Here is a 27,524-nt window from a genome sequence, read left to right as displayed (position 1 = left end):
TTTGCCCTGAAATCTTTTCTCCCCTGCCTTAAAAATGGATTTGTGAGCAAGAGGGCACAGCAATCAATAAAATAGCTGAACATGTTTTTTATCACTGCAAAGTGGCATCCTACATGTTTCCAGCTTACTTATTGAAGGAGTAACGAGCTCTAAAGCTACCATGATGGAATAGCTTTGTGGAGAGTTGTATCTCAAAACATAGTAAGTAGAAATATTTAGTCCATGCTCAGTTTTTGCTGTGGTTTCATGCCACAACACTTTTTGAAAATGACAGGGTAGTTACAAGAAAGAAAAAATGATCTAAAGACTTGGGAATGGTTGACAAGGAAATAAATTTATTGTGTTCAAAGCATTTACCAGGATTATGGTCACTATGTGTCAGTTGTGACTGAGTATGGTAACCTGGAGATAAATGGAGGTGTTTGTAGTTGTCCTGCTGCATCTCATAGAAATACATTGTTTTATTTCTGGACATGTGTACAAATTATGGAAAGAAAGAATTTTGTAACTGTGTTACTATACAAGATGGAGTCTTTAGACCTTAAAGGAGTGAGGTAAAGATGGTTCTCTTGTCTGTGTGTCACATGGACAGCACTGCAAGACTCATTCTACATAGTGGAAAACTGCAGGCATCTGTAGCTGAGGAAGTTTTATATTCACCATGGTATTTGCAAAGAGTGTAAAACAAATAGATAAACAAGTCAATTAAATTGCTAAAAAAAGTCAAAATCTACAAAGGAAGTTTTTTCATAATAATCAAAACAATAAAAATTTCAGGAAAAAAAAATAATTCCAGTTGGCTGCGACATCAAATCAGAAATAAATCATTCTGCAAAATGCACTGTTACCATCTATTTTGAGACAGCATAACATTATGTGAAGACTACTTCTTTTTTCTTTTCTTTTTTTTTCTCCATAGGATAGAGCAGGAGCTCCTCCTGCTAATACAAACCACTCCTTTTTCAAGTTCTGGCAAAATGTCACTGAAAAGATGGAAACCCCCAAATCAGCCCAGATCAACTCCAATTTTATGCACCTATGTTATCCTCTGTGTTAATATTCCTGCTCTGTAGGTAAATAACTTTGCATCATGAGAAACTGGGCTAGGAGGACACTTACAAGAATTTGGGGAAATCATTAAGGTTGACTGATGACATGAGAAACATGATAATGATTCCTTTCTTAATGAGCAGTTGTAGATCTCTAAGGACCTAATTTGTCCTCACTGCTTAATATTAAAGTATTGCTTAGGCGTTTGTGTGTTTAAGGGGAAAAAATTGTCATTTTCCAGAAATGGCATTTGAGGAAGAATGTGCCCTGTTTTACTGCTACAGGGTTTCAAATGAAAGAAATTACAATTTCAGTGTAATCTGGAAGGCACAGTCATTCCAGGTGTTAACTGAGGCTCACCAAAGGAGTGAGTCTTTGTCAGAAGAGCCTTTAGGATAAGGGGGTGTTTATTGCTTGCAAATTCCCACAGAAAGCTGAAATCTGAACTGAATCTTCCCTAATCTGCAGGCTGACACAAGAAACTTCAGTCTGTGGAAAAAGAGAATATTTTTTCCACTGAACTGTGTGTGATGTTTCAATGGTCTAATATAAAAATTATCAAAGGAAGAAAACTCAACCCCTTTCAAGCATCTTTAGTTTTAATGCCTTTCTTGTTGCATTGCTTTGTGTTTCTGCACACTTGTTAATAATCTTTTCCTTTATTCTAGACCATCTTCTGGTTGAGTCCTGGAGATGCTACTACAGTGACAGAGTCATACATCAGGGAGAAGTGTTCCTCTTTATTTTTTTTGATACAACAAATGACAAGGTTGGCAGTGGTTTACGTGAGGACAGTACTGCTGGAGGCAGCAAATGGAGGCAAAGTGCAATATAAAACCTCTTATATTGTGCTCTGGTCTCCAACCCAGGGACATCTCTGGCTCTTCAGCACAGGTACACTGCTGGATGCTTTGTAGAAGAAAATTGAATCTTTTCCCATTGGCCAGAGACACATGGGAGACTAGAATAAGTCTTTCTTGGATTTCTTGGATAAGGAAAAAAAGGATGGGATCTGACTTGGCTTGAGATACCTGCTGTCTACACAGCTTTCTCAGAACTAGATACAGAGAAAAAGAAATTTGCTGAAAGCAAGAGGTGGTTGGGGTAGTAAAAAGGTCAGGGGTAGTAAAAAGGTCAGGCTGCCTTTGTTCCTTTGACTTGACTGTGGAAGGACAAGTTGGCTGCTGCACCTGTGTGAGGATTTTTGGGGTATTGGCAGTTCCTGAGAACATTGATGGAACACAGCATCCTGTGCATGAAACCTCAGAAAGTATAGGGTAATCTGTGCAGTGTTTGTATTTAGGAGAATTCATCTTACATAAGCTAAAACATGCATTTGAAAATGCCTTGCAAATGTCTTCATAGACTTTAGATTTTTATCCTGATTGTGCAGGTGAAAGAAGAGAAGTTTGGAGCAATTAAAATGTAATCTTTTTTAAAATTCTTTTTGGTCAGAACATCTAAAGAGCAGAGGAAACAGAGGGTTTCTCAGACTAGCCAGAGGAGGAAGAGTTGTCATCATTCTCCTTTTGCCAAATAGCTCACAGGGTAAGGAATGCTTTGAAGATATTTTCTCCTGCAAATGTGATGTAACCAGCAAGCTGGAGTAGGCTGACCAGATTACAAACAAACAGCTCTGAGGAAATGTTGAGGTTTCTGGAGTGTAGGAGTGGTGTGGCAGCTCCTAGCAGGTAATACTGGAGGGATTAGGCTGCTACACTGACCTCCATAACACTTCCCCTCCAACTTTCTGCCACTGTTGGGAATGAGTAGGTCCCATGACTTGCAGGTTTGGGCTAGAAAGACAGGGAAAGGGGGAAAATAGGCCGGTTTGAACACAAAAAGATTGTCTAAAATAGTTACAGAATGGCAACCCATGACCTTACCTTTTGTGTAAGTCTGGATAGGTTTCAGCTGGGGAGGGGACCAGGTGTTCACCATCTCCTTTCATGCCTTTCAGCTGCAAGACACTGCAGGCAGCAGTGCAGTGTTGGAGGCTGAGCTGTGAGGAGAGGCTTCCTGAGCCTGCTGGGAGAGGTCAGTTTTTTTTTCCCTTTTCCTTCTCTTTTTCCTTAGGTTTACTTTCCCTATGATTCTTCTGGCATGGTTAAAAGGTGGCTTCTCTCTTTGTACTGTAACACTGAATAAGCTGTCCTTAAGACTTGCTGCAGGAGGACAGCACAAAGAGGTGCTCAAGCCTGGCTTAACTCAGGGCTTTGTTATTTCTGAACTTCAGGTTCTGTCCTCTTAGGTCCCTGTAAGTTATTCGGGCCTTTCCAGGGTCTGGATATAACAGAGGGAAAGTTAGCCAGACATTACATTTTATTTCCCTTCTTAGTCCCATGTTTTGTCATTAATTTTTTTTTAAGTGATTGGCTGGAAGGAGTTTAAATAGGATGCATTAATATTAAACTGAGTTGCAACAAATAACGGGTGTTTTTTAATATTTTCTTTCAGACTGGTTTGGAGCTCTCTAGGCTAGTTTATTGTTGATTATAGAAATTAATTACAGTTAAATCATTCCTTTATCTGTAGGATCTGCCCACGTTTGGTTAGACTCAATAGCTCTAGAAACCACTGTGTTTTTCCAATTGCTTTGAATCAAAGTGGAATTAAGAAAAAAAAACCCAAAACTTTTGCTGAGTTTGGGATGGATTTCATTAATACACAAAAAATTATATTAAGGAGTCTTCAGTCTGAAGCTGTACTCGTCACAGCTTCAGCTCAGCTTTGAGAAAAGGCTCCTGATTCTCTGGTTTTCCCACTTGCATTATGCCTGTGACCTAGAAGCTTCTACCTGCCCTTTCCTTTTGTCACTTTTGATCAGCAGGGTCCATAAGTTCTTTTGGTGCTTTACAATGCCTCATCATTTGGCAGATAAAGCTAACAGGTCAAAAATTAGAAAAATCTCTCTGATTTTGTCAAATAACTGTGTTTATGTTGACAACATCTGCTTTTAATGGCTTCATACTCCTACACAAGGTCTTATGTTTGTTTTATGAATCTTTCACTGGACTTTTCTGATCTTGGTTGTAATTTTTATGCCACCAACCACTGAGGGGTTTTGGGGAGGAATGGGAGGTTGCATGGTTGTAAAGTGGGAGTGGCTTTTAGGGTGGTTTTTTTTCACTGGTATTTAATATTTTTTAATTATTTCAACAATAAAAAGTATTCAGGTATTGTGATGGATTTACAGGATTGCATCTTAGAGCTTTTAATGTAGTTTTCAGGTTGGGAAAAGGAATAATAATCATCATGCTCTATGCTTCATGGTGAAGCTTCATGATGAAACTTCATCATTTGCAGGCACTGGCTCTCCCTCGGGTCAACAGTCAAATGTTGATCCTGGAGATAAATTCTGCCCTCTTGCAAAACAGCCCTGGATCACATTGACCAAATGTTTTCTGCTGTAAGAAAGGCCTAAAAGTAAAATTTTTCTCCCTGGTAGTCTCAGAATTTCCAAGAGGTTCAGGAGTAGGAAGCAGGAATCCCTGTGCTTATGGGAATGAACCCAAGTATGGGTACATTGCTTGTGTGTGTGATTTACCTGGGAGTTAATTGAGGCAGCAGCTTTTCACAGGTGAATCTCATCTGAGTCTAAATGGATGTCTGCTAGGAGAGCACAGGTGTGGATCAGTGTGATCAGTGATCTGCACCTGTTGATCACTGGGCTCGTCCTGGGCTGCATCAGCAGAAGCACAGCCAGCAGTTGAGGAAGGTGATTTTCCACCTCTGCTCATGTGAGACCCCACTTGGAATTTTGTGTCCTGTTTTGGGGTCCTCAGGACAAAAAGGACACAGAGCTGCGTCCAGAAGAATGCTCAGAGGGCTGAGAACCTCCTTGTGAAGCCAGGCTGAGGAAATTGGGGTTGTTCAGCCTGGAGAAGAGGAGGCTCTGAGGTAATCTTATAGCAACCTCCCAATATCTGAAAGGGCTACAAGAAAACTGGGGGAGGGATTTTGACACAGGTGTGTAGTGAGAGGACAAGGGGAAGTGGTTTCAGTCTCGAAGAGGGGGGATTTAGGTTGGACGTTAGGAAGAAATTCTTTAATTTGAGAGTGAGTGGTGAGACCCTGGCCAGGTTGTCCAAGGAAGCTGTGGCTGCCCCATCCCTGGCAGTGTCCAAGGTTGGATGGGGCTTGGAGCACCCTGGGCTGGTGGGAGGTGTCCCTGCCCATGCAGGGGGGTTGGAACTGGATGAGCTTTAAGGTCTCTTCCAACCCAAACCTGTGATTGCTCTTAAGGTCTTCTTTGCTAGAGCAAAATGATATTAAATAATATTAATATAAACATACCTCTGGTTTCTTTGCATTAGGTTTGTGTTGGTTTCACTACTCATTAGTACTCTGAATCCTCCTGTTCCCTGCACCCATTTCCCCAGATTAAGCATCTGAAATGTCATGAATCAGAGTCACATATTTGAACTCTTAATTCCATACCTATATATTTAAACACATGCAAATTTGGCCAAACAATTTCCAAGACAGAGCACGATGGCTTTGAATTTGTTACATGCAAATTCCAGAGAGGATGAAGAACTTAGACTTGGGAAAAGGGGACTAAAATGGGGAACAGTGAAATTAAAAAAAATTTAGCCAAAACATCTGAGAGGAAAAAAAGTCCTAAATGGTGAGATATATTATACTGTGGAATAGTTTCTTCTGATTTTACCCTGTCATTTGAGGTTTTCCTGTTTGGTTTTAAAAAATAGAGAGTGTATGGAAGAAATTTTGCATAATTGGGGATACATTGACCTGAGTTCCAACCTGCTCTGGAATTTTAGAATATGTTTATAAAACCAACAATTAAATAAAATCTCGTTGTTGTTTTCATTTATTCCATCACTTAATTTGTAGGCTTTTAGGAGTTCCAGGTTGCATGAAGCCTGCATAATTCTCTAGTAGAACCAGCCTTTTTTGCACCAGGGATGTGAGTTACAGAGAGATGCCTGAACTGGGTCTGAATAAAATAGCTTTATACCAGAAATTCTGTGTCTCCAGGGTGTCCCAGTTGACTGTGACAGCTCTGAGCTGGTGTGGTTTCCCAGGTGGCTTGGGAATGCTGTGCATCCATTTGCATGAATAGGTGGCCCAAGATGATGCTGTGCTAATGTGATTTGGTTTGATAAACTCACCAGTGGATTCAGGTAGTTTAAAGAAAGCTTGTCAGGTCTCATGTGGTCTCATTCCTTCCTCCAGTTGCATACTCTGTGTATCAACTCTCTTAATTTTCAGAACATTTGCTCTAATGCTTGAACTAGGAGCACTTGTTCAGTATCTGCTTTAAAGTTACAGGGAAAGGTGAGCCTAACCTATGGCATGGGTTGACAATAATACACTTTGTAGTCAACAAAGGACTTTTGTTGTCTGACTTGGCTTTTCTGAAGAGCTCAGCACCTGTCAGTGTATAACCTATAACCTATCTACTGATCTGGATGCTTAAGTGAGAACAACTTTCTGCATTTTAGCAAGAAAGCTTTATTTCCATTAAAAAAACCCAAGTCAACCAAAAAAACCTCACCTGCAGTTAAACACCAGTAGTCTGACCTTTCTGAGAATTTGGTTCAAGGAAACAGAAGAAAAAATAATGACCTGTGATGGCAATAATAGGATTGACTTTTATAGTAAGGAAAAAGCACTTTGTGTGTCCTTATTGCAGGGGTTATATTTTTCCTCTCCCAGGCATGGCTGTCATGCTACATACTGTAAGCAGTCCAACCATGCTTAACAAACCACAGTTTGGAGCTGATCTAGGAGTTCCTTCTCCAGTGTCATGTACAATAGGGGAGCAGTGGAATAAAACACACTAACCTCCAACTGATGTTGGCATCTCTTCCCCAAAAATCCTTTTATTTTCCTTTGGGCCCCCATGAAAGTCAAGTTTATAGAATAATGAAATCCAGGAAGGAGCTGGAGTTCATTTACTATTAGAATAGTACAAAACCTTTCATAATAGGTTGACATTATTCAGAGTGCAGCAAAACAGAACTGGTGTAAAACTGTTTTTTTTTTTTTTATTAATACTTCAGTTGTTTGTTACCACAAGAAGAGATTACTTTAAAAATTGTTCATCTTTCTTTCATCCAGAACTGCTTGTCCACTTGTCTCTAGCTACTGCGTGCAATTACTGTGCAGGCTGCTGGGAAGAGAAACATAATGAAATTTATGTCCTTTGATTAACAATGGCACATCAAATGGAAAGTATTACTAAGAAAACATTTCCCAACCATTCTTCAGAACACACAGGTTCTTTTTTACTGCCCATTGTAGGACACTTGTCGTTTGAAACAACCTGCTTAGGAGCAGAAATAATCCTTTCAAATTTTAACCCACTGTTAGGAAGTGCAATGCAGCCAGGCTGGAATTTTTGGCTTCCAATGCTTTATTAATGATCATGCAGCCTTTAGTTCATATCCTCCTAAGCCAGCCTGGAGGTAATGAGGTGCTATTTTTGACACTTAACCTGACTAAGAGTGTGAAGAGGTGCAGAGAAGTCGTAGGAGAACAGGGAATGGAACAAAAGCAACTCCAAGGTTGGTAGCTCTGAGCCATATCAGCCTCACTCCCTGGCTGTCTTCTCTTTCCCCCTACAGGAGAAAGATATTTTTTTTAATTTTTCCTCTCACAAGCATGGCTGTCACGTGGACAACTCTTGTGACTCTCTCCCTGTGGAAGAAAGTGACAGCACAGATGATAAGAGCACTTGGGTATCCTACACTTAGGTAAATCTGCAGATTGGTGGAATCCATCACTATCTTTAAACCTGAACCTGTTTCTTTGAGGATGGTGTAGCTCTGTGAGCTGGTAGCAGTGTTACATGTACCTTAGGATTTCTGGAAGCTGGTGTTACATGTACCTTGGGATTTCTGGAAGCTGGTGTTACATGTACCTTAGGATTTCTGGAAGCTCTCTCTCTCTTGGCCCAGCTTGGCTCCTGTAGTACTCTGTGGTAGCTCTGGTAATAATGGGAGGCAATATGAGAGGCTTTGAAAACAAAGTGAAAAATACCTGCAATAAATTTGAAATTCCAAATACCAAATTAATATCTGCAGCCTTCATAAGCTGTCGTAGAGGTGTATTAAGGTTTCTTTACCCAAAGGGACTGAGGGTAAAAGGGGTGTAGCACAGTGTACAAAGTCTACTCAACTTCAGAGCCAGAAGAGCTTTTTACTCTGCTTCTTGGATTCTCTTCTAGACTGCTTCCTCTTGCATAAAATATACCAGTGTTAGTTTGTACCCTTTGAGTACAAGTGACTAAAACATGGGCTTAAAGAAGATTTTGTGTCTTGTGAAACATAAACTTCTCCTACTATAGCCACTGATCAAGAGCTGCTCTGCTCCTCTCTCCCCCTCTTCAATTTCACATGCCTCTCATCTTTCATCTCATTCCAGATTCCAGGGTGGTGGTCTGTCCTCCTCCTTCTGATTCCCTCCTCTCTGCTGGAACTGAAACTCAGGGAGAAAAAAAGAGTCTGAATACTCAATGGGAGGGATCTTGAATTTGTAAAAAAAGACAACGTGTTGCCTTTTTCCTTTTGTTCTCTCTTATTGTAGCTGCCTACTTCAAAAGTTTCAAAGATGAGTGCAGACAGTTTTGGGGTGAGTTTGGTTCCATGGTCTCTCATCCATGATACTTTTCATATTTAGTAGTATATGCTCTATGAAGCCCAAGTGAAAAACAGAAGTAATTCAAGAGTCCTCTGGTGGTCTGTGAAAAACTTTGGAAAGATAAGTGGTCAATTCATATGTTTTACATCTCTAAAAGCTAGAGTTAAGAATGTCTTTCCCAGTGTCATACCTATCTCTTGTTTCTCCTTGTGGATTTTCTCTGATCAGAGTGTGATTTTCTTGGTTTGAATTTTAAAATTAATGACTTGGCCACTTTTTGGTTGGATAGCTTTGCTCAGCTTTGTAGGCAGAACTAATGAAAAAATCCAGTAGGTAGAAAACATAACTAACAGTATTTTTGTAGATAAAAATTTTTATCTATAAATTTCCATGTGCAATGTAAAGCAGCATGGAAAATGAAAGCAGAGCAGTGCCCATGTGAGGTTTTGTAAAATCTTACCAGAATATTGTCTTCTATAGTTTCATTATATCACTTATCCTTTGTTTACAAAAGAAGTATATTATGTAATTTCATGAAATTAGGAAAATCCATTTATATTTTTTTTAGGAACTATTTTATTCTGCAGTACAGAAAATGACAGGTTTTACTGTCCTGTTAGTTGAAAAAAGTAATCTGTTCATAATTTTCTTGTTCTAAGGCTGCCTGGGTCAAATTACCCAGATTACTCAAGTGACTAGATGAGTAATTACTTCTAATTATTTGTTTTACTTCTTTGGCTAATTCGTGTTATGTTTGACTAACTGGTATTCTACTTTGATTCAATACTACCCCAAATGTGTGGAAATGGCAATATATTGATTTTTTTTCAAACAATCTATCAGCACTGTGATACTTGCCTACCTGTACTCCTCAAATGCTCTTATTAATCAGCAAACAGCTTACATACAGGATACACTATAAGTATATCTAAAAACATCTGGTCCCTGATGAAAGGCTGTAGATCCACTTTGCTGTCAAACCTAGATATTTGTCAGTGCCACTGGCAATTAAATTCATCATTCATCAAAAGATTTTTAGCAAAAGAAAGACATTTCAGTGGCTTAAGTCCAGAAGTTTTTATTGTCCTTGCAGTTGTTGTTTTGCTCCATTTCCTTTTTTTCAAAGAACCTTCTACCTGCAAATCTGACACTTGAAGATTCAGGAAGAAGTGACAGCTCACTTGCTAAGGATGTCTCTGGTATTCCATAAAATAAATGTTACCTTGAGAGCAAAATCTGGTTGGATGAGATAAAAGCATATGATCAATGAAAAGCCAAAAGCAAACGTGTGTGCTTCCCTGAGTGCAGGGAATGAGTAACACACTTATCTAATGTTTTCCTCCTCTTTCTCTCCTGGGACTTGAATCTTACTGTTCAGAAATTTCTGGTTATTGCAAGGGTAATTGTTCAGCAATTGAACTGGGGATTGTTTATCTTGCATGTGGCTGGGTTGTTTATAATTACTCCAGGGAGGCTTCCTGAAAGTGTTGTGGGCTTTCCAGTCCTGTCACAATCCTGGCAATACTCCTGTGAATGGGCTCCAGATGCCCAAGACTCCAGCCAGAGTTCTTCAGCAGGGCAGGTTTGCTCCTTTGCTGCCAGGCTATGCACAGGAGAGGCTCACTGGGTGGAAAGGCTTGACTGGTGATAACAGAACCACTTCTTTCTAGTGGTCTTGCAGGTGTTGAAGTATGATGTGTCTGGTGGTGAAAGGAAACTATTAAGTTCAGGCAAACTCCTAGTCTAGGTGTGCCAGGAGCATCTTGAGAGTACCAGCTGGGTCATGCTACTGATAGACAAGCAAGGGGCCCAGTTTTTCTTGTTGGTCTCTCTGTGGTTCTGTCCCTGGCAATGCCAATAAAATAAATGTTACTCTTGCCACAGCATTGTAGAAAGTGGGGTTAGAAAGCATCTTGTGCTGTGATCCTCTTATTCCTGTATACCAAAACAAGGCATCAACACCTCACTCCAAGCCTGGTGTCACAGCAGGTTTGGTTTTTTTTTTGTCTTTTGTTTGTTTTTTTTAATCATAGGTCAGGCTGTGTGACACTGGGCCTGCTGGTGACAGGTGGGCTGTACCTGTCTCCAAGGGGAAAAGGATCTTTGCACAGGAATTAGCAGGGCTCGTTGGAAGAGCTTTAGATTTGAAGAGGGAAAACCATAAATCCAGGCTCACTAGGGATAAACTGGGGAGGGATTGAGGCACAGTGTGTTAGTTGGTCTGCTTGTCACTGGAGATAGGGGATGGAGATCCATGTGGCAGCAAAGACACAAGGATAATGATGTGTTAGAAACCATGGTAGTGCCTGAGAATGGTGAAGTAAGAATTGGGACTTCTCACCCTCAAAAAAAGTGGTGGGGATACAACTGAAGTGTATCTACTCTAGTAGTAGTGATCCTGCTGCTCTGGTAGCCTGATGTTCTATGACAAGGTGACCAGCTCAGTGGATGGAGGAAAGGCTGTGGATGTTTTCTTGGACTTCAGTAAAGTCTTTGACACTGTTTCCCACATCATTCTCCTGGAGAAACTGGTTACACATGGCTTAGACTGGTGCACTCTTCACTGGGTAAAAAACTCCTTGACAGGGCCCAAAGAGTTGTGGTGAATGGAGTTAAATGCAGTTGGCAGCTGATCACAATTGTTTCTTATTCTGGTCTCTGCTCAGGGGAATTTAAATTTCAATTGTTCTGATAAATCACAAGGCAGAGCAGGATTTCTCTCTTCAGGCATGAGTTTTTCTATTGGAAAAGCTTCTTGCATTTTGAAAGGCATTGTTGCAATTGTCATCACAGATAGTGTTGAGCTAAATTTACTTCTTGATGAACTTGCTTGCTACTAATATCTATATTCTTCTCTCCAATTCTGTAACATTTAGGATCAAAAATTTCAGTTGCATCCACTCTGTGAATGCACAGCTCCATTCTACATCCCAGTATAAGTTTTTCTCTGAATATTCTATTGAGATACTTGTGAGAAATAGGCTAATTAAGAATTGTAGGAATTGGGTCAAATATTAAGAGATATCTATAAAGGAAATGTAAAATAATTTTTTAAATCTTAGTAGTTTGCATAATATTGGGTGGGTCCTGCTGTTCTCCATTTGGGTTTGCAGAGTTGGTTTTTAACAAAGCCTACAGGAATTATTCTACCACCATATTTCTACAAGGATTTTTTTATTACATACAACACACACCAGGGTAAAATTTTTCTTTTTTTTTTTCTGTGGCCACAGATAGGGCTGTGAACTAGAGCTCTATAGCATACAAAAGACCTGTGAATTTCTATTTTGTTATTATTTTTGGCTTGTTTGTCTTCTGTGTTGTATAATCTGGCAGAAAAAGAATAAAGCATAGCAGCACCAGACTTGTTTGTTGCTGCACAGGATTCACTATGTGAAATGGTTCAGATCATTACAAAAATGTCATTCTTTCAAACAGTACTGAGAAACAGCTCTTTTTACAAGAAAGATTGCAAAAAGGTTCTGAGGGTGCTCCATGTAAAGGTTGAATGAGAGAGATGGAAATGCTCACCTGAGACATTGGTTATTCATGTATTGTGCTGTATTGGCTTTGGCCATCATGGTGGTGTTTGGGCACAGATAACAACACACTTCTGTAGCCATTGGAGAATAATCTGGGGGAAAGAAGTGCAATAAATTGGAAACAGATCAATAGCAACACGTGTTTAGCCACTGAATGCTTTGTGTAGCACAGCCATGGGCAGGTGTCTGACATGGTGATGTTTTTTTTGTTTTGGCAGGAAACAGAAACAGCACCTGGAAGCCAAGTGATTGATGGTGGTGAGTTATCTTTTTTCCTTTTTTTTTTTTTTTTTTTTTGTCTGTAATGACAACTGAACAGCCCATAAGGAGATGATCAGTTTGAAAATAGAAGAGGCAAGAATGTGGCTTGAGCATCCCAACTGTCCAGGCCTCCTTTCCCAGCTATGTGAAATGCATATCAAATCTCCCAAAGCAGCAATGGATTTTGCTTCTCTTGTCAGTTGCTGCTACCTCTCTTCCCACTAAAATTGCTCAAATGTTGGTGTTTGGGAACATTTGGCACAGATTCCAAAATGCTGAAGATTTTTCTTTAATTCTGGTAGAGGAAGCCCTATCAGGCAAAGACTTTCAGAAACAACATGGGTGTAACTCTGCTTTTGGAGTTCCTTGCTTGGCAAACTGGGTTGGATGCTATTTTGAGGGAGGGGTGTGAATATTCAGTTTTGTGGTTTGCTTGGGCTCTTTTCTTGCTTGATTTTTTTATGTGTGATTTAAGTATGTTGGAGAAAACACTTTTTGGTAATTTGTCATCTTTGAAAGTGATGGCTTAAAATAAGATTTTCTAAGGAATTGATTCTGTTGTTATGCTAACAGAGGGTTGTGTTCACACTAGCCATGCAGTGTAAGCAGCTATAATTTTGAATCCCTCGTAACATTTGTTCCACAAATTTAAAAAGAATTGTAATTCAGTAATATCACAGGGGGTGCTACTTCTCAAAAATGTTTGGTATCTTTTTAGAGCCAAGACACCACAGAAAATTTTATTGGGTGATCTCATTTAGGGAAACTTTGCTAAGATCTAGGTGCTTAGAGTTGTTCAACAAAGCTCTTTATTGCAGTAGCTTTTTATATTAGTTTCTCCCTGTTATTCTGGGCAAATCTGGCCTTGAAATCAGTGGTAAATTTGCCTTAGAGGAAAAATTTAGGGTTTCATACCTATATGTATGACACTGAATGAGCCTCAAGCCCCAGGGTCTTCCTGATGGCTTGTGCTGTCACATTCTCTATTGCATTATTAACATTCTGTTAGGGTGTTTGGGTTTTTTTGTTTTGTTTTTTTAAATGTTCTGATAAAGCACCATGACTTTTTTCCTTCACTTTTAGTGTGAGAAATCACTATTCCTATGTTTCATCATAGGAAGGGTAGTGAGTGTACAGTGTGTTTTATGGATTGTTAATATTTATTGAATCATCCATATTTTAGTGAAGTGTTCTAAGGGTACCAAACCCTGAGGTTCTTTACAACAGAAATCCTGAAAATCATTTAATTTCAAGATATCTGAAGTTACTGCAAAAAATACCTTTACTGGGGAAGGATCTGAAAATCAATACCTTGTGTAAATTCCTAAGTGTCAGAGAAACTAGAACTGAATTTTGGCTTTTGCTGCTTAGCCCCACGTCTGGTCAATTGTATTGGAAAAAATGATTGCAAAGCTCAACTTTATGAATTGTTTGGATTTAAGTTGTGAAATAAATTGCCTTATTTTGGACAGTGGGGTGCCTGTAACAGGAAGGTTTCCTTGAAAGAGAGCTGCTGAGGTAGTGTTTCTTGGTGAGGAACAACAGGGGGAGAAATCAGCAAGCAAAGAGGGAGAGAGCAGAAATGGGACAGGGCACAAGCAGCAGCCATTTGACATCACAAACCTAGTTGGGTGGCTCTAGAAAAGAATGGAAAAAACTGAGATTGACTGATATTTCCATAATTATGGTAGCTTGGTAAAATGGAGTTCAGGCCTCAAACATCAGCACTGCAGTTTGTTAACCTAAACTGGTCATCTTGCCTAATTGTGGTTTTAGACTGGTCCAGACTGGTACTGAGGAGCTCGGGTGAAACTGATGATGGTTTTGTTCCATCTCTAGGCATGTATCTAACAGTGAATCCTTTTCAGCTTATCTTCTTGGGAACCTTAGGTTTGTTTTTTCTCACTTTTATATTTTGAAGTAGTTCAACTTATAAATTTGTAGGTAGCTTATCTGTACATCAGATGACTGATCACTTCACAGAGAAAATAATGGAGGTTGAATCTGGTTTTAGCAACCTACCTGAGTAATGTGTTTCCAAAAGTTCTCACTGTTTAACGTGTTCTGTGTCATTGACTACTTTAGGATTCAAACCTGCACATGTGCTCTTCTGAAGTGTAGCTGCTTTAGGGTTTCATTTTACTAAGTTTAATAGCATTTATGGCTAAGTCCACCAGTTGGCTGTACACTTTTCTTTTTCACATCTTTCCCACAATTTTTCATTGAGTTTACAAGCCCTCTGGTAGGCCTGGAAAGTATCAGACTCTTCATCCTGCACAGGGAGGTTAGGAAATTCTCATGCATTATGTCTGTTCTAAATACACAAATTTTGGGGGCACTGTGTCTTGACTGCAGTACATTTGAAAAAAAATATTTCTGAGTTTGAGAGCACATTAAAATAATATGTATGGTTATAGGAGTGATCCCTAAAAGTCACTCCATAAAATTCTGGCTCCAGTCAAAATTGGTGCATCCTCTGTAAAATTCTGTCTCCAGCCAGCTGATATTTTGTGAGAACTGAGGTTGGCAGCTGGCGTGAGACATACAGATCCTTTACTTTTTATTTAAATTTCCTCAAATGTTTGTAAAACTCACTGTTGCAGTAATACACACAGAGTTACCAAATTCAGCCCAGAACCCTCATTGCTCACCAGCTACAAACAGAGCATGTAGAGCTCATTTTGATCTTTCTATGAGGCATTTATTGCATGGTGGTCCATGACTCTGAAGTGGAAATTCAGCACTAGATCCTTCTTTTTCTTTTTACTAAATTCTAAGAGTATATCCTTGATTTACAGCTTAAAGATATCAGATAAGAACCCTTTCCCAAAGAGTTCTCTCAGGTAACAGCAACTGAGGAACAAGTGGGTCTTCCCCATGTCATTCACTATTTTCCACTGAACTTGGAAGTTGCTGTCCTGGTATCTTTGAACATGCAGTTTCAGCTGAATGTGTTTTACATAATTTATTAGCCTTGTCACAGAGGGTCTGCAAACACAATGGCAATGGCTCCTGAAGAATTTCTTTGACGATGGAATAATTCCCAGAGTGACACAAACCATTTTCTTTCATCCCTTGAGTGCTCCTAGTCTCTGTGTTTCCAGTGCAAAAGGAACAGAGTTCTGTTAATTCTGTCATTCAGCTCCTCAGTTTTTCTGGGTCAACTTCCCAGCAAAATTGTTCTTTTAATCAGAAACTTACAGCCTAGACATAGATGAGGATTAACTGATTGTCCTTCCCTTTCCACTTGGACCACCTGATGGATTTATATTCAATCTAGTAAGCTCACAGTTTATTTTTCCAATTGAATTTCCTGACAGAGATCAAGCAGTGTAGTGATACCATAGAGTGGTAAAAATGGATTTCTGAAGAGATGAAGAAAACCTGAAACATGAGAAATTTAGTCACGTGTGGCCTAATTACTGAAACTGATAAAATCCTGAGTATTTTCTATTCTCCAAAGAATTACAAGATGGTGCAGCTGAACTCAATACGTGTATCAATGGCTTGTGTTTATTGGTCTAGGGACATCAAGATGTCACCACAGCCAGTTCAGTGTGCAGCTGTGTTTGAAAACCTAAGCTTTGCACTCAAATGCTTAAGGGTGAAGGATCATATGGAAAATATTAAATGCCTTTAGAGAAACCTACTCTGCTGCATCATTTAGAATAATGCTTTGTGCTGGTCATCCCGTGGAAAATTATTCATGCAATTAAAAGAAAAATGAAAAGGCTGGAATTCTTTCCCTTAGAGAAGAGGGAAAGCTGCAATAGAACAATAAAAAAAGGTTGCAGAGAGGGGAGTGCAAGAAGGGCACATTCATGGCATTTCAAGGAAGCAAATTCAAAACTGATGAAAAGAAATACCAACAGAATGAGTGGTTGGCTTGGGAACTCCATAATAAGTTGTGGAAGTCAGGAACTGAGAGAGAGTCAAAAAGGAATGGGGTGTTTTATTAGATAACAGAATAGCTTAGATTTATCTGAACTGAGTTCAGTAACTGTAGAAGTTCTGTTCTCTGGGACAGAGATTATTTCAAGTTTTGTAAGAAATAGTAAATGGATGAATAATTTCTGGAAGCATTAACTTTAACCAGGACTCAGCACTGGTATCTGTATGCTCAGCTATTGTTTTCCTTTTTGTGTGCCAACTCTCTGGGTGCATTCTTTACTTAAACAGAGATTCAGCTGCAAAAGGATGGCTGAATGGCACTTTTTATCCCAGTGGCTCTCAAATTAGGTGTTATAACACTTTGCTGAGAGGTGGAAATTGTGAGTTTGCATGAGTGGATTTAAGGAAGGTTTCCTCACTCTTTTGGTCTGTGTTATCTTCTTTGCAGATAGGGAGATAGCACTCTTTTTTTTTGTTTTTTTACAGAAACTATTTTTAATCTTTTGAATTTCAAGCAGGAGAAGGCTTGAGGTTTTATGGATGAAAGTCCTCTCTACTCTTGATCCTGCTGAGTCCAGGAGAGGAAGAAAACAATTAGAGTCTAAACAACCTGTCCTGCAAAACTCCTAAATTTGGATTCTGGGTGTTGGAGATGAGACAGAAAGGAGCAGATGCTGCAGTATATTACCTGTGGGTGTCCAGAGCCTTTATCTGAGCTGGTCCATATTGCAGGCAGGTCATTATTCTGGATGTATTTTCCCTGGGGCTTTGGACCACTCTGCTCTATCAGCTGCTGGTGACTGTAAATATTAGGATAATGATCTGCTGGATTTTAGGGCTGTTCTTCATACCAAAGTCACCTGCTTAGTGTGTACTGCAATATAACTGAATTTAGCATTTTAATATTCATATGTGACACTAAACCCACAGAGGAACCCAATGTCATAAGCCAATTGTTTCCTCTTATTCTAAATAAAAATAAAGTGAAGTCCTTTATGTGGGATCTGGTCCAACTTTCAGTGCACTCACTTCACTGATTCCAGAGATAGTTGCAGGACTTAGATTTATAGAAATAAAAATTTACCCTAGTATTTTCCAACTTAAAAAAACAAAATAAAATCCTTACCTTAACATTTTTCAATCTCACAACCACAAAAGCTATTACAGAGCTGAACAAGATCAAGGGTCTTGTTGGGCTTCCTGCATCATGGCCCAGGCAGCAGTGAAAAGAAAATGAACTGAGATTCTGTTTCCTTATTACCTTTTCTTAGGTAATAGGTAATAGCATATTTACCTATTTTTTAAATTAGGTTTGAGACATGAAAATGATAACTTCTAGCTATAAAATACCCCTGATCAAACACTTCACCTTTTATATAGTCACCTTCCTCTCTGAGCTAGGAATTTTCTCCTGTAAGTGTTCCTTAATGGCCAGGTTTTCACTTTAAGCACAAGTACAGACCAGAGTCAGAAACCAAAAAGAACCAAGCAGAAGATTTATCATACAGCAACGTGGATAAAATAAAAGCTCCACTTGGGAGTTTGTGCTTTTCTATAGCCTCAGGGCTGCAGTATACATTTCTGTCAACACTGTTTATGTGAAAAATAACATTGACATAGTGTAATTGGTACAACAACATAGCAGTTACTCAGTCATGGATGGTAACTCCTAATCCTAGGACCAGCTTACTTTAAAGAAACCAAATGCAAAACTTAAGGTATTTTATTTTGCTGTTACACATCGTAGCTCAGATTCCTTCATACAGACTTGTGTGTCTACCTGTGCTCACCCAGGATTAGCCACATATTGTCTGACTTTTGCATTTTTTCTGGTGAGGAGCACATTGTAGGCTTGTCAAGAGCAGTGTCAGCAAGCTGGTGTCCAAGATTTGTAGTCAGCTTTCAGTGTTTCTAATTGTTCACCAGCTCAGCACGATATCCAGTGGGGAAAAAAAGAAACCCAAAGAAAACTATGCCAAAATTTTACTCTGCTACAGAATATGCAGAAATTAATGTTTGGTTTGGTGTTTATCATTTTTTAATAAGCTTATTATCATGCAGTTTGCTTGGGCTTTGTTTTTCAAATTTAAATATTAATGAATAAAGTGGTATGATCTGAGTTAGAAAAAGTGAAGCAAGGGTTGTACTTTTTTTACTTAATTGTATCTGACCAACAGTCCTCATTCTTACTCATCTCTCCTAGAAAACAACCACTTCATCTATTTTTTACTCTTTTTTTAAAAAATATATTTTTTATTGGTTCTTTAGATCATCGAGTAGGTAGCAAAGCAAAAACCATCAGAAATCTCAGGGATATAAAGTGATACAAAACATGGAAGATACAAAGAATGTTGGTGATCACAAAATAATCTCTTTTCAAAAGAAAGAACAAGAGTTATTTAGCAATTTACTTTTATTACTCTTTTTTTAAAAAAAAACCCACAACAGTTATAATTGGTTCTTAAAAGGAAGCAGTTCCTTCATAAACAGCAAGACATGGAGCTTTAAAAGATTTACATGTAAATAGTGCAACATAGCTCAGGCTCAGTGCTTGCTCTTACTTATTTTCATTATTACTTCATAATGTGGATTATGAGGTGGAGTTTACCCTTCCAATCATATGATGCCCAATCTTTCCTCCTTCAAATATGCTCTCAACACCAAAGGAGGGATGGTGTACTCTATGTATGGTCTTTAGCATTCAGAGCATATTTTATCTGCCTTATATTCCTTATAAAACATTCAGTCTGCTTTACACTTCATTCTCCACTCTTTCATTAATCTTTTATAAAGTAGGCTCTGCCCAAAATAGTTTTCCAGGAAAAAATATATAGTTTTTTGGTTTGGTTCTGGGGTTGTCTTTTTCTCTCCAAAGAGTAAAAACCGAAGAATATAATATTTCAACAGATTTGTATTTTTAGGGGAAAAGCACAGATTTTTTTTTTTGTTTCAGAGTCTCCTTTTGCTAAAATTTATACACTGTTGATCCTGAAGCACCCTGGAGATGGTGAAAATATATGTGTGTAGTCACACCTTTTGACAATGACATCAGTATTCTTGAGTAGCTATGTAATTCTGGACTGGCAACAAGGGACATCTGTGATGCTCCAGAGTTTTCAGGTATTATCTGCATCTACCTGTGCACCATTCCCTGCCTACTGCTATTTTTTGGCCCAGTCCTTTTCCACCAATTTCAGTCATTACTTGGCCAAGTGTTGAGTGAATAGGAATACAGTAAGAGTGTCCAATAGACTTTATTTTCATCTCTAGGAAGCAGATGTGCCATACAGCTCTGTCCATACATTATTCATATTATTTAAAAGTGACAGGTTCATTATAGCTACAGTACATTGTAAATGTTGGAAATTTGTTTTTAATATACAATAACACATTACATTAAGAAGACATATTTCTTCCACATGCATTTTGAGGAACTGAATGGACACTCTGTACATCAGGATCCATCACTGTCCACATTCCAGTGTCACTGTCAGGCAGATGTGCCTGGTTTGGCTCTTTCCTATGGCTACACCATGCTGAAACTGAGTGGGGTGCATATATATCTAGTTTGATGTCAGGCTGGCATTACCACAGGTGTGTTCCTACACACAGGTATCTGTTTCTCTTTAGCAGACTGCTGTGCAGCCTATCTTAAAAACATCCTGCCCGTGGGTATTTTGTCTGAATGCACACAGCATGATTTTTCAACATGCTTTTTCATCATTTCAAGATTTTGGAATCTGCTTCTCCAGTTTTGCTTAAAGCTTGGGCTCGCCCCCCCCCCCCCCCCCAAAAAAAAAAAAAATAGTTTTCCCACTGTTCCAGGAAAAATATATAGCTTTTTTTTCTGGAGTTGTCTTTTTCACTCATAAGATTAAAAACCAAAGAATATCACATGTCTCCAGATTTGTCTTTGTTCCATTGCTCTGTAAACTGGGAAAAGAAGCTGGAAAGGCAGAATAGCTCAGTTTACCCTAAGCCTGTCAGGAGTTTCATCAAGAGAAGGGTGGTCCAGTTTTTCCAGTTGCAGTAAACAAGATATTAAAAAGTTGCCCTTTCCCAGTTTGCAGTCTATTTAAGTGTGGAAGGCTTTGTTTTTTATGAATTTATTCTTTGTTTTGAAATTGCTGAGAGAACATTTCAAGCAAAAGCTCTTGGCTCATCAGTGGTTTGCAAAGAATTTACTTAAACTGTCCTTCACTACTAATTACTTATGAATTTGTGTTAATTCATGGATAAAGCTTCCATAAACTTTGGGAGGGAAATCAATGGCTTTTCCCAAAAATGTGTGAGCATTTCCTGGCTGATCTTTCCCACGTAGGAGTATTTATGATTTTGGTAACTTTGCAGAATCTGTGTGTAGCTAGTGTGTTCTGGTTGACTTCATGGAGTTATGAGACTTTCAAAGTTTTTGAAAATCTCTTTCAAATGTGTTTCTGCTGCTGCTGACCAGGGTTTTAGCACATTCCTTGCAGACCAGGGATACCTTGTGGAACTTAGCTCTCTAGATGGAAATAGCTTGTGACAACGGGCTGAGAAAGCCTGGGTTTGTGTTTTGGTTTTTTTTTTTTTCTTCCTATCTGCAGGCAGGAGGTTTGAAGTAGTGGAATATTAATAAAGGCAGAACAAAGAAGCCAGATGTTGTAAATGGGACTAGAGGAGATTCAAAAGATACTTTCAGATGGAGGAGAGAAGATAAAGGCATGCTTATATGATGGGAGGTGGTTTTATTGACCAAGGTCAAACACAGTGAGCTGAGCTGGGCTGAAACAACTGTCTCTTTCTGAGAGCAAATCCTAATGGACTCGAGACAATTCCACATTCTCTAGGGGCTTTCTCAAAAATATTGCAGCATAGTAAATAAAGACAAAGGATGTTTGAATCCTGTATGAAACCACTTTGTATGTCTGGCTGGGAATTCAGATTCTCCCACAGGCTTAGGGTTGTTGAATAAAATTCAACAAAATTATGAGGTTATATTGAGGACCTTCCTCGGATAAAAATCTTGGAAGCGAATCCATGCCACAGAAATATTTGTAATTTAATAGGGACTCAAATTTTGCCTACACCTTAGCTTTACTATAGTGTTTATCACAAACACTTTTCTAGATCTTCCACTCCATCTTTGCATAATTTGAATCACTTATGGTAGAGAACATTGCTTTGAATAAGTATTGTGCTCACAGGAGTTAGAGGAAGGTTGTTATATGGGTGCCTTTCAGAGCCTAGGTACTTTTGCAGCTTTATTTCTTTAATACTAATTTCTTTAATTTCTTTAATGTATTTTTTAAAAGGATTCAGATATCAGCTTCCATTTTAATTGCTGATGTTCATATGTGCAAAATGTTCATATTGAGATATTCATGGTGAAGAATTCATAATTCTGTGAGCCTAACAGCTCCCCATCCATCAAGGCAGGAGAGATTCAGGTTGTGCTTTTCCCAGAGGTACTGACCTTTCTTTGGCTTGCTGTGCTTTTCTTTAGCAGTTTTAAAGACCTGTTCAAATGATTTATCCAACAGCTTCTGGTCAGCCTCCCTTATCATGTGCCTTTTATGGGGCTTCTTGGAGACTAAAGACAATGTAGCTGTATGACCAATTTTTGACTTGTGTTAGGCTCTTTGGGAGTTGTATGCAACCTGGTGATTTTCCTAAAGTCATCTACATTTGTAGAGTTGCCAGTTCTATGTTACATTTTGTAGAAAAAATGCTTACATTGAGTCCATACCAAGAGATCAGGACAGAATGAGGGACCTCTTCCACCTCCAGCCCAAGCTAGAAATGCAAAGGGGTTGTTTTTAAACTATTGTCTGTTTAGAGCAAATTTGAAGTGTTTCATCACTGAACAGAGTATAGATTTTAGATAATCCTTCAGGAATTACAATTTAGTTTTGGAATTGCAAGCAGATAATGTACTGTGGGCCCTGTAGATCTTGCAAGACACTTTACTTTGACATAATAAACTAATTCTATCAGAGTAATGCATGAAAATTAGTAAAAATTTTCAAATGGATGACAGCTGTGCTAATACATGATGAAGATTAAAAGACTAAAATAATGGCATGTCTTTGCCATCTCTCAGATATAATTGCTACCATATTAAAAAGCAAATGAATCTGGGCTAAATAATCCTATTTTAAAGTTGTATTATCCAGGAGACTTCTGTGGGTTTATCCAGGCTGTAATGTGAAAATGGGTTTTGCTGGCTGATATGGATGTGTTGGACTGTGGGAATTAATCAACATATCAAACTATGTGAATCGTTTTTAAATAAGAGAATTGTTTGCTAATCAAAGAATGATTTTCTCCTACACTTTACAAAAGATAAAAAATATTTTCAGGCATTTGAATGGACTTGAGTATTAAAAAAAATGTTGCTTTTAAGAACTGTTTACCTTTTTATATCAGTTGGGTGTATTTACTATGGAGCACTTCAAAATGAACAGTATTTCCTGACACTGATCTTGTGTGTTGAACTATGTAGTACTCAAAATATCTCTGTCATTTAAAAGGAAAACTGGAAAAAGAATTCAGTTTGGCAGTCATATTTTTAAACCTGATTTGTCTTAAATCCTATTTAGATGCAGATAACTTCTAGTTCAACCGTTCATATTCCAGAGCTTTATTATTTTCTTCAGAGTAGTGCTTTGCCATTTGTGATGTCCAAGGAGAATTGAAGGAAGACAATAAGGACAAACAAGTAGCAGAAACTGAAAATTCAGTTCCAAGAGCTGGACAAACCAAATATTTTGGAAAAGGCCTAGTTTCTTTCCTCTTTTGTAAGAAGCTATTGAGGACTGGCAGTGTTTTTAAAAGAGCAAAGCACTAAGCACTCTGGAGAAGAGCTCTAAATCATTGTAGTTCATAGATTTTTCTGAAGCTTGTTCATGTATTTATCAGCCTTCCAGTGACCAACCCTTCCCTTTTTCAATCTCCTGTCCCTTCCAGGCCCCTGGTAACACTGTGCTTTGTGTTATGGGGTCAGCTACAGAAAGCTTCTACAGCATGCCATAGAAATGTGACTCAGGATTTTCAACAATTGTTAGTAATCTGTGGGGACAGGGGTGAGGAGAAACCCCAAGTTTGGTATTTGTGTGCTGTTCCAAAGTGATTAGGAACAAGGAGGCCACAGTTCAAAGAGCATTCAGTAGATGTAGAACACAAGCCTGGGATGTTTCAATGCAAAAATTGTTGCTTATTCATACATGCACAATGAAGGTATTCAGCAGCAGTGGTTTTGAAAACATGCAGTTATTATCTTGTTTTCCTTCTCTAGAGAGTGAGATATGAAAATAGAGAATTCAATCTGTGATACACAAGAATTTTCTGTGTTTAGGAATTCCTGTGGTGCCAGTGAGACTCCTAGAAGTCGTCTCTGCAGCATTTAGCATTTAACAAGCACTGTTTTTACCAAGCTTCCTCCAGAAACTTTGAGCTGTGAGAGGCATACAAATCATTCAGGCTCCAGCCCCTTTCAAATGCTCATCTTCTGGCTGTGGAGTTGAAAAAAAGTTGAAAAAAATCTCTGGTAAACACAATAGAGAAGGATGGTGGCATCAGATCCTTAGAATGATAGAAAGAGAAGTGTGACACATTTAAACAGATAATGAAATAGCAATACTTGTATCAACAAGAATAAAATATATAAAGAATTGGATAGTTTTGCTTTTTGACAAAGGATAAAGGCAGCAACAACCTGTGAGCTCATCTTTTACCAGTGTAGCAGTCTGAGAGATCTTCACACTGTTTGCTGAGCATCCTGCTTCTGGCTATGTATCTGGAAGAATGTGCTTTAATTAGTCTGATAATCTGTGTGTTGAATATTGTCTGATCTTGAATGTAGTATGAATTTGTTCTCAGCAAATTTCCTGGTCTTTTAAGTCCAGGCAACTATGCCATGAAGAAGTTACTCTGACTGACAAGGTTGTGTTCTGAATTGAAGGGGTTATACACTCATCTCTAACTGATTTCCTAAGCCATTCAGTCATTAATGAAGGAAACTTGGAAATTATTGCTAATTTTTGGAACGTAATAGGAGGTGGAGTTGCCAACCATGTAATTGTAGGAGATACAGAGTGGTAGATGACTTTCTGTTCAAGACCATGTTGCCTGCAGTTAACAAAATGACTTCTTATGAATTTGTGGGCAGTAAAAAAATCAACACCTACCATTCCTCTTTGGCTAATGGCAGTTTATTAGTTTGTGCTTATTAAAGAACCCACCACTGTGATATGTATAGTGTTAAAAAGCTTATTTTAATACGTATTTATTAAGCAAGAATAAGACATAAACTGTCAGTAAAGCAGTTTTACTAAGGATAATATGAAACTACTAAGAAACAGGGACCTTTATTCCAATGCTTTCTTTGATTATTTTGTTTGTGTTAAAACTGCTGTATGTTGCATGCAGAAAATTTTTTCTCTCCCATGCCCCGAATCAATACCAAAAAAAATGTGCTGCTCGGGGCTTGGAATAACTAAATTTACTTTTCTGCCTTTCTTGATAATTCTTATAACAATGAAATTATGGGGAAATCACATTCCTCAGTCTTCTCTTAATTGCAGAGGAGTAATGACTCGGGCAAAATGTTCTTTAAAGAAGTGTGGGCCCAGTCTTGAAAATAATTTTATGTGAAATATTTTTCTTTTGGTCTGAGATTTGCAGCTGATAGGTTCTAAATTAAAGTGGCTGCTTGAACTGCTTCTTGCCTAGATATTTGTGGATACAAACTGACTTAAATTTAGGCAGTGCCCTCAGCTAGCATAAAAATTGGTATGACTTCAGAGACAACCTTTGTTTTTTTTTTTAATATTCACCTTTCAATCATGTTTGAATATGTGATAAAAGAAATGAGAGGAGGAAATGGAAACAAACCATCACTTCTCTAATTCTCAGGGCAGGTGAGTCTTAGGTAAAAGTGAAAAGGAAAAAGATTTACAGTAGAGAATCTGATCAGAAGGTCTGGTTTAGATTGCTGTGTAAGCAGGAAATGATGAATCTTGGCAGAGTCTCAACTGTGAAACAAAGCAGTGAAGAAAGCTGATGCTTTGGATAGACAGGAGAAAAAGAGGACCCAGAAAATAGGAAATTGCAGACATAAATCATTTTGGCAGAGCTTGAGAAATTGATTATCATTACCACCCCTGTATGTACAGTTACTTATGATCTGTTCTGAAGGAAATCAGGAAGGGGTTAATTCTCTAACCAGGAGGCTGAAAATAAAGCCAGTGACTTGTGGATGGAGTGGTAGCATAAAATGTTGCTGGACTGCTGGTCCTCTGTCTGAAGAAAAATTATTTTAAGAGGAAAATCACATACTTGTTATTAGAAGTAAGAGGCTCAGCATGCCCACTGGGGTTACAGCAGACAAGTTTAGCAGCTGATATGCTTAATTTGAGTTCATCATCATCCTTGCTGCTGGTGGGACTCTAAGAATGAAATATACACTTTTAAATTTATTAATAATTTCTTTTTTTTCTCTCTGCTTTTAAGGAAAAATGATGTGGCAGGCAGATTGTTCTTTCATTATGTAGCATTGTGTTTCTGGAGAGTAAGGAAATTCTAGACATTCTCAAAATTAAGGTTAGTCAGTGACTCCCCATAATTTCAAGTTGGCTCCAGGACTTGCTGAAACCAAAGGAAGAACTGCAAATAGGGGGAGATGGCAATTATAGTGTCTGGAATATTTATTTTATGTTTTTGTGAAGTTGAAAGCTGTTTATATTCAAAATCAGCTGAGAAGCAATGTTGTCAATCTGTTGTTAGACCAGCAAGCTCCTTGCCTAAGACCTGATGCAAAATGAGGCACACTTGAAATGTACCTTAAAATGTTGCTGTAAAGTATTCATTCTCATCTTGATGTAATTTGCTGCTGATAAACACTGATTCTACAAGTTATGCTTCCTTTCATAATTTTATATTTTTCTAATCTGTACTGGATGAAAGGAACTTGGCATTTCACTACCTTGTGCAGAAATGCAACAATTTTGGTGCTTATTTCTCACAGTAAAACCTAAATATCCTTGCTTTATGTAGAAGACAGTATTTTCAGTGAAAGGTCTTATGTCCAGGAGGTTTGACTTCCTTCCTGCTTGCCAGGGATGACATTTGTGGACATCAGCACTTTGCAGAGACTGCACTCTTTCATCTTCCTATGAAATCCTGGGATGAAGAGTTGTGCTGCATTCTGCAGGAGTGCTGGCTTGGGATAAACCTCTGCAATGCCATGGAACCTCCTTTTATGTTTTCTTGGTGAGCTGAGTATGTAGCTTTAGATTAGCTCTGTATAAAATAGTTCCTGCAGTTTTGGAAACTGCAATTACAGTCAGCAGGGTTTTAAGAGAATGATACAAGTTGGTATTCTTACTGAATGCCATGTTGGAATTTTCCTAGTAAATTATAAATGTGGTGTTTGTGTGCACAGGAAATGAAATTTAAAATATATGCTAGAAATTCTCAAGCTGAGGAGCTGGGATTTTTGATGTCTGCAAGGTAAACATTGAATAAACCTTGGGAGAGTCCCATTTTTATCATCAGTCTCTCCAATGTTGAATACTCATCTGTTATCCTAGAGGTAAATACTCTGCAGATCTGAAGAACAGACCTGAACAAGTCTTACTGCTTTCCTATCAGACAGTGGGGGAAAAAAATGTATGAAAGAGAAAGAAGGAGAAGTTGTGTGAATGTTTGAGGTGAACCAAAGCATTCCTGTGTATGCATCTAAAATGTCCTTGGTGTTTGGTTAGCTGATGCCCCTGGTGTCCAGATCCAAACCCTGACTAACCCCTCCAACCCTGCTGCTGCCTTCCATCCTGGGTGTTCTTTGTAAAAGTGTTTTGGTCAAACCATCTTTTTTGCCAGCAAACCCCTGCCTTTAAAAATACAAAGGGCAAACATGAAAACCTCTCCACCTAAGGGCTATGAGTTTGGTTTATCCAGTCAAAACCCAGATTTCATAGGAAACTGGCATGTTCCTGTACTGCCTGGAGCAGTCTTTGGTTGTGTCAGATTCACAAAAGACCAAAATATTTCCAGCCATGGAGTTACCAATCTTTCATTCCTCCTTATTTATGTTTTACAAAGAATTTCATGCCGAAAGCTAAGAAATGTCCTTCTTGCATATTGGTTATCCCATCCTGCACAGATCAGTGTGACCCCCCTGAAGAAAAAGCT

The 27,524-nt window shown here is 38.5% G+C and overlaps 1 protein-coding gene across 3 annotated transcripts in view; it reads left to right on the top strand.

Annotated features, from left to right (window-relative positions):
• DKK2 (dickkopf WNT signaling pathway inhibitor 2) overlaps window positions 1-27,524 on the top strand; it is a 125,055-nt gene that overhangs the window by 1,374 nt on the left and 96,157 nt on the right. Inside the window, exons 2-5 of one of the 3 annotated variants that reach the window (XM_071742641.1) lie at window positions 920-1,073; window positions 1,719-1,944; window positions 3,011-3,087; window positions 12,419-12,458. Coding sequence is in view for 1 of the 3 variants with exons in the window: in XM_071742639.1 (XP_071598740.1) it covers window positions 8,629-8,649; window positions 12,419-12,458 (61 nt within the window). In the remaining 2 variants the exon portion in view is untranslated. Of the gene's footprint in view, window positions 1-919; window positions 1,074-1,718; window positions 1,945-2,508; window positions 2,599-3,010; window positions 3,088-8,456; window positions 8,650-12,418; window positions 12,459-27,524 lie in introns of those variants that run through there. The other 2 variants (XM_071742642.1, XM_071742639.1) reach the window with 2 other exon arrangements.

Source organism: Heliangelus exortis, chromosome 4, assembly GCF_036169615.1.
Source record: "Heliangelus exortis chromosome 4, bHelExo1.hap1, whole genome shotgun sequence".
Lineage (NCBI taxonomy): Eukaryota > Metazoa > Chordata > Aves > Apodiformes > Trochilidae > Heliangelus > Heliangelus exortis.
Note: the sequence above shows the minus strand (reverse complement) of the source record. Positions and strands in the feature narration are given on the sequence as shown.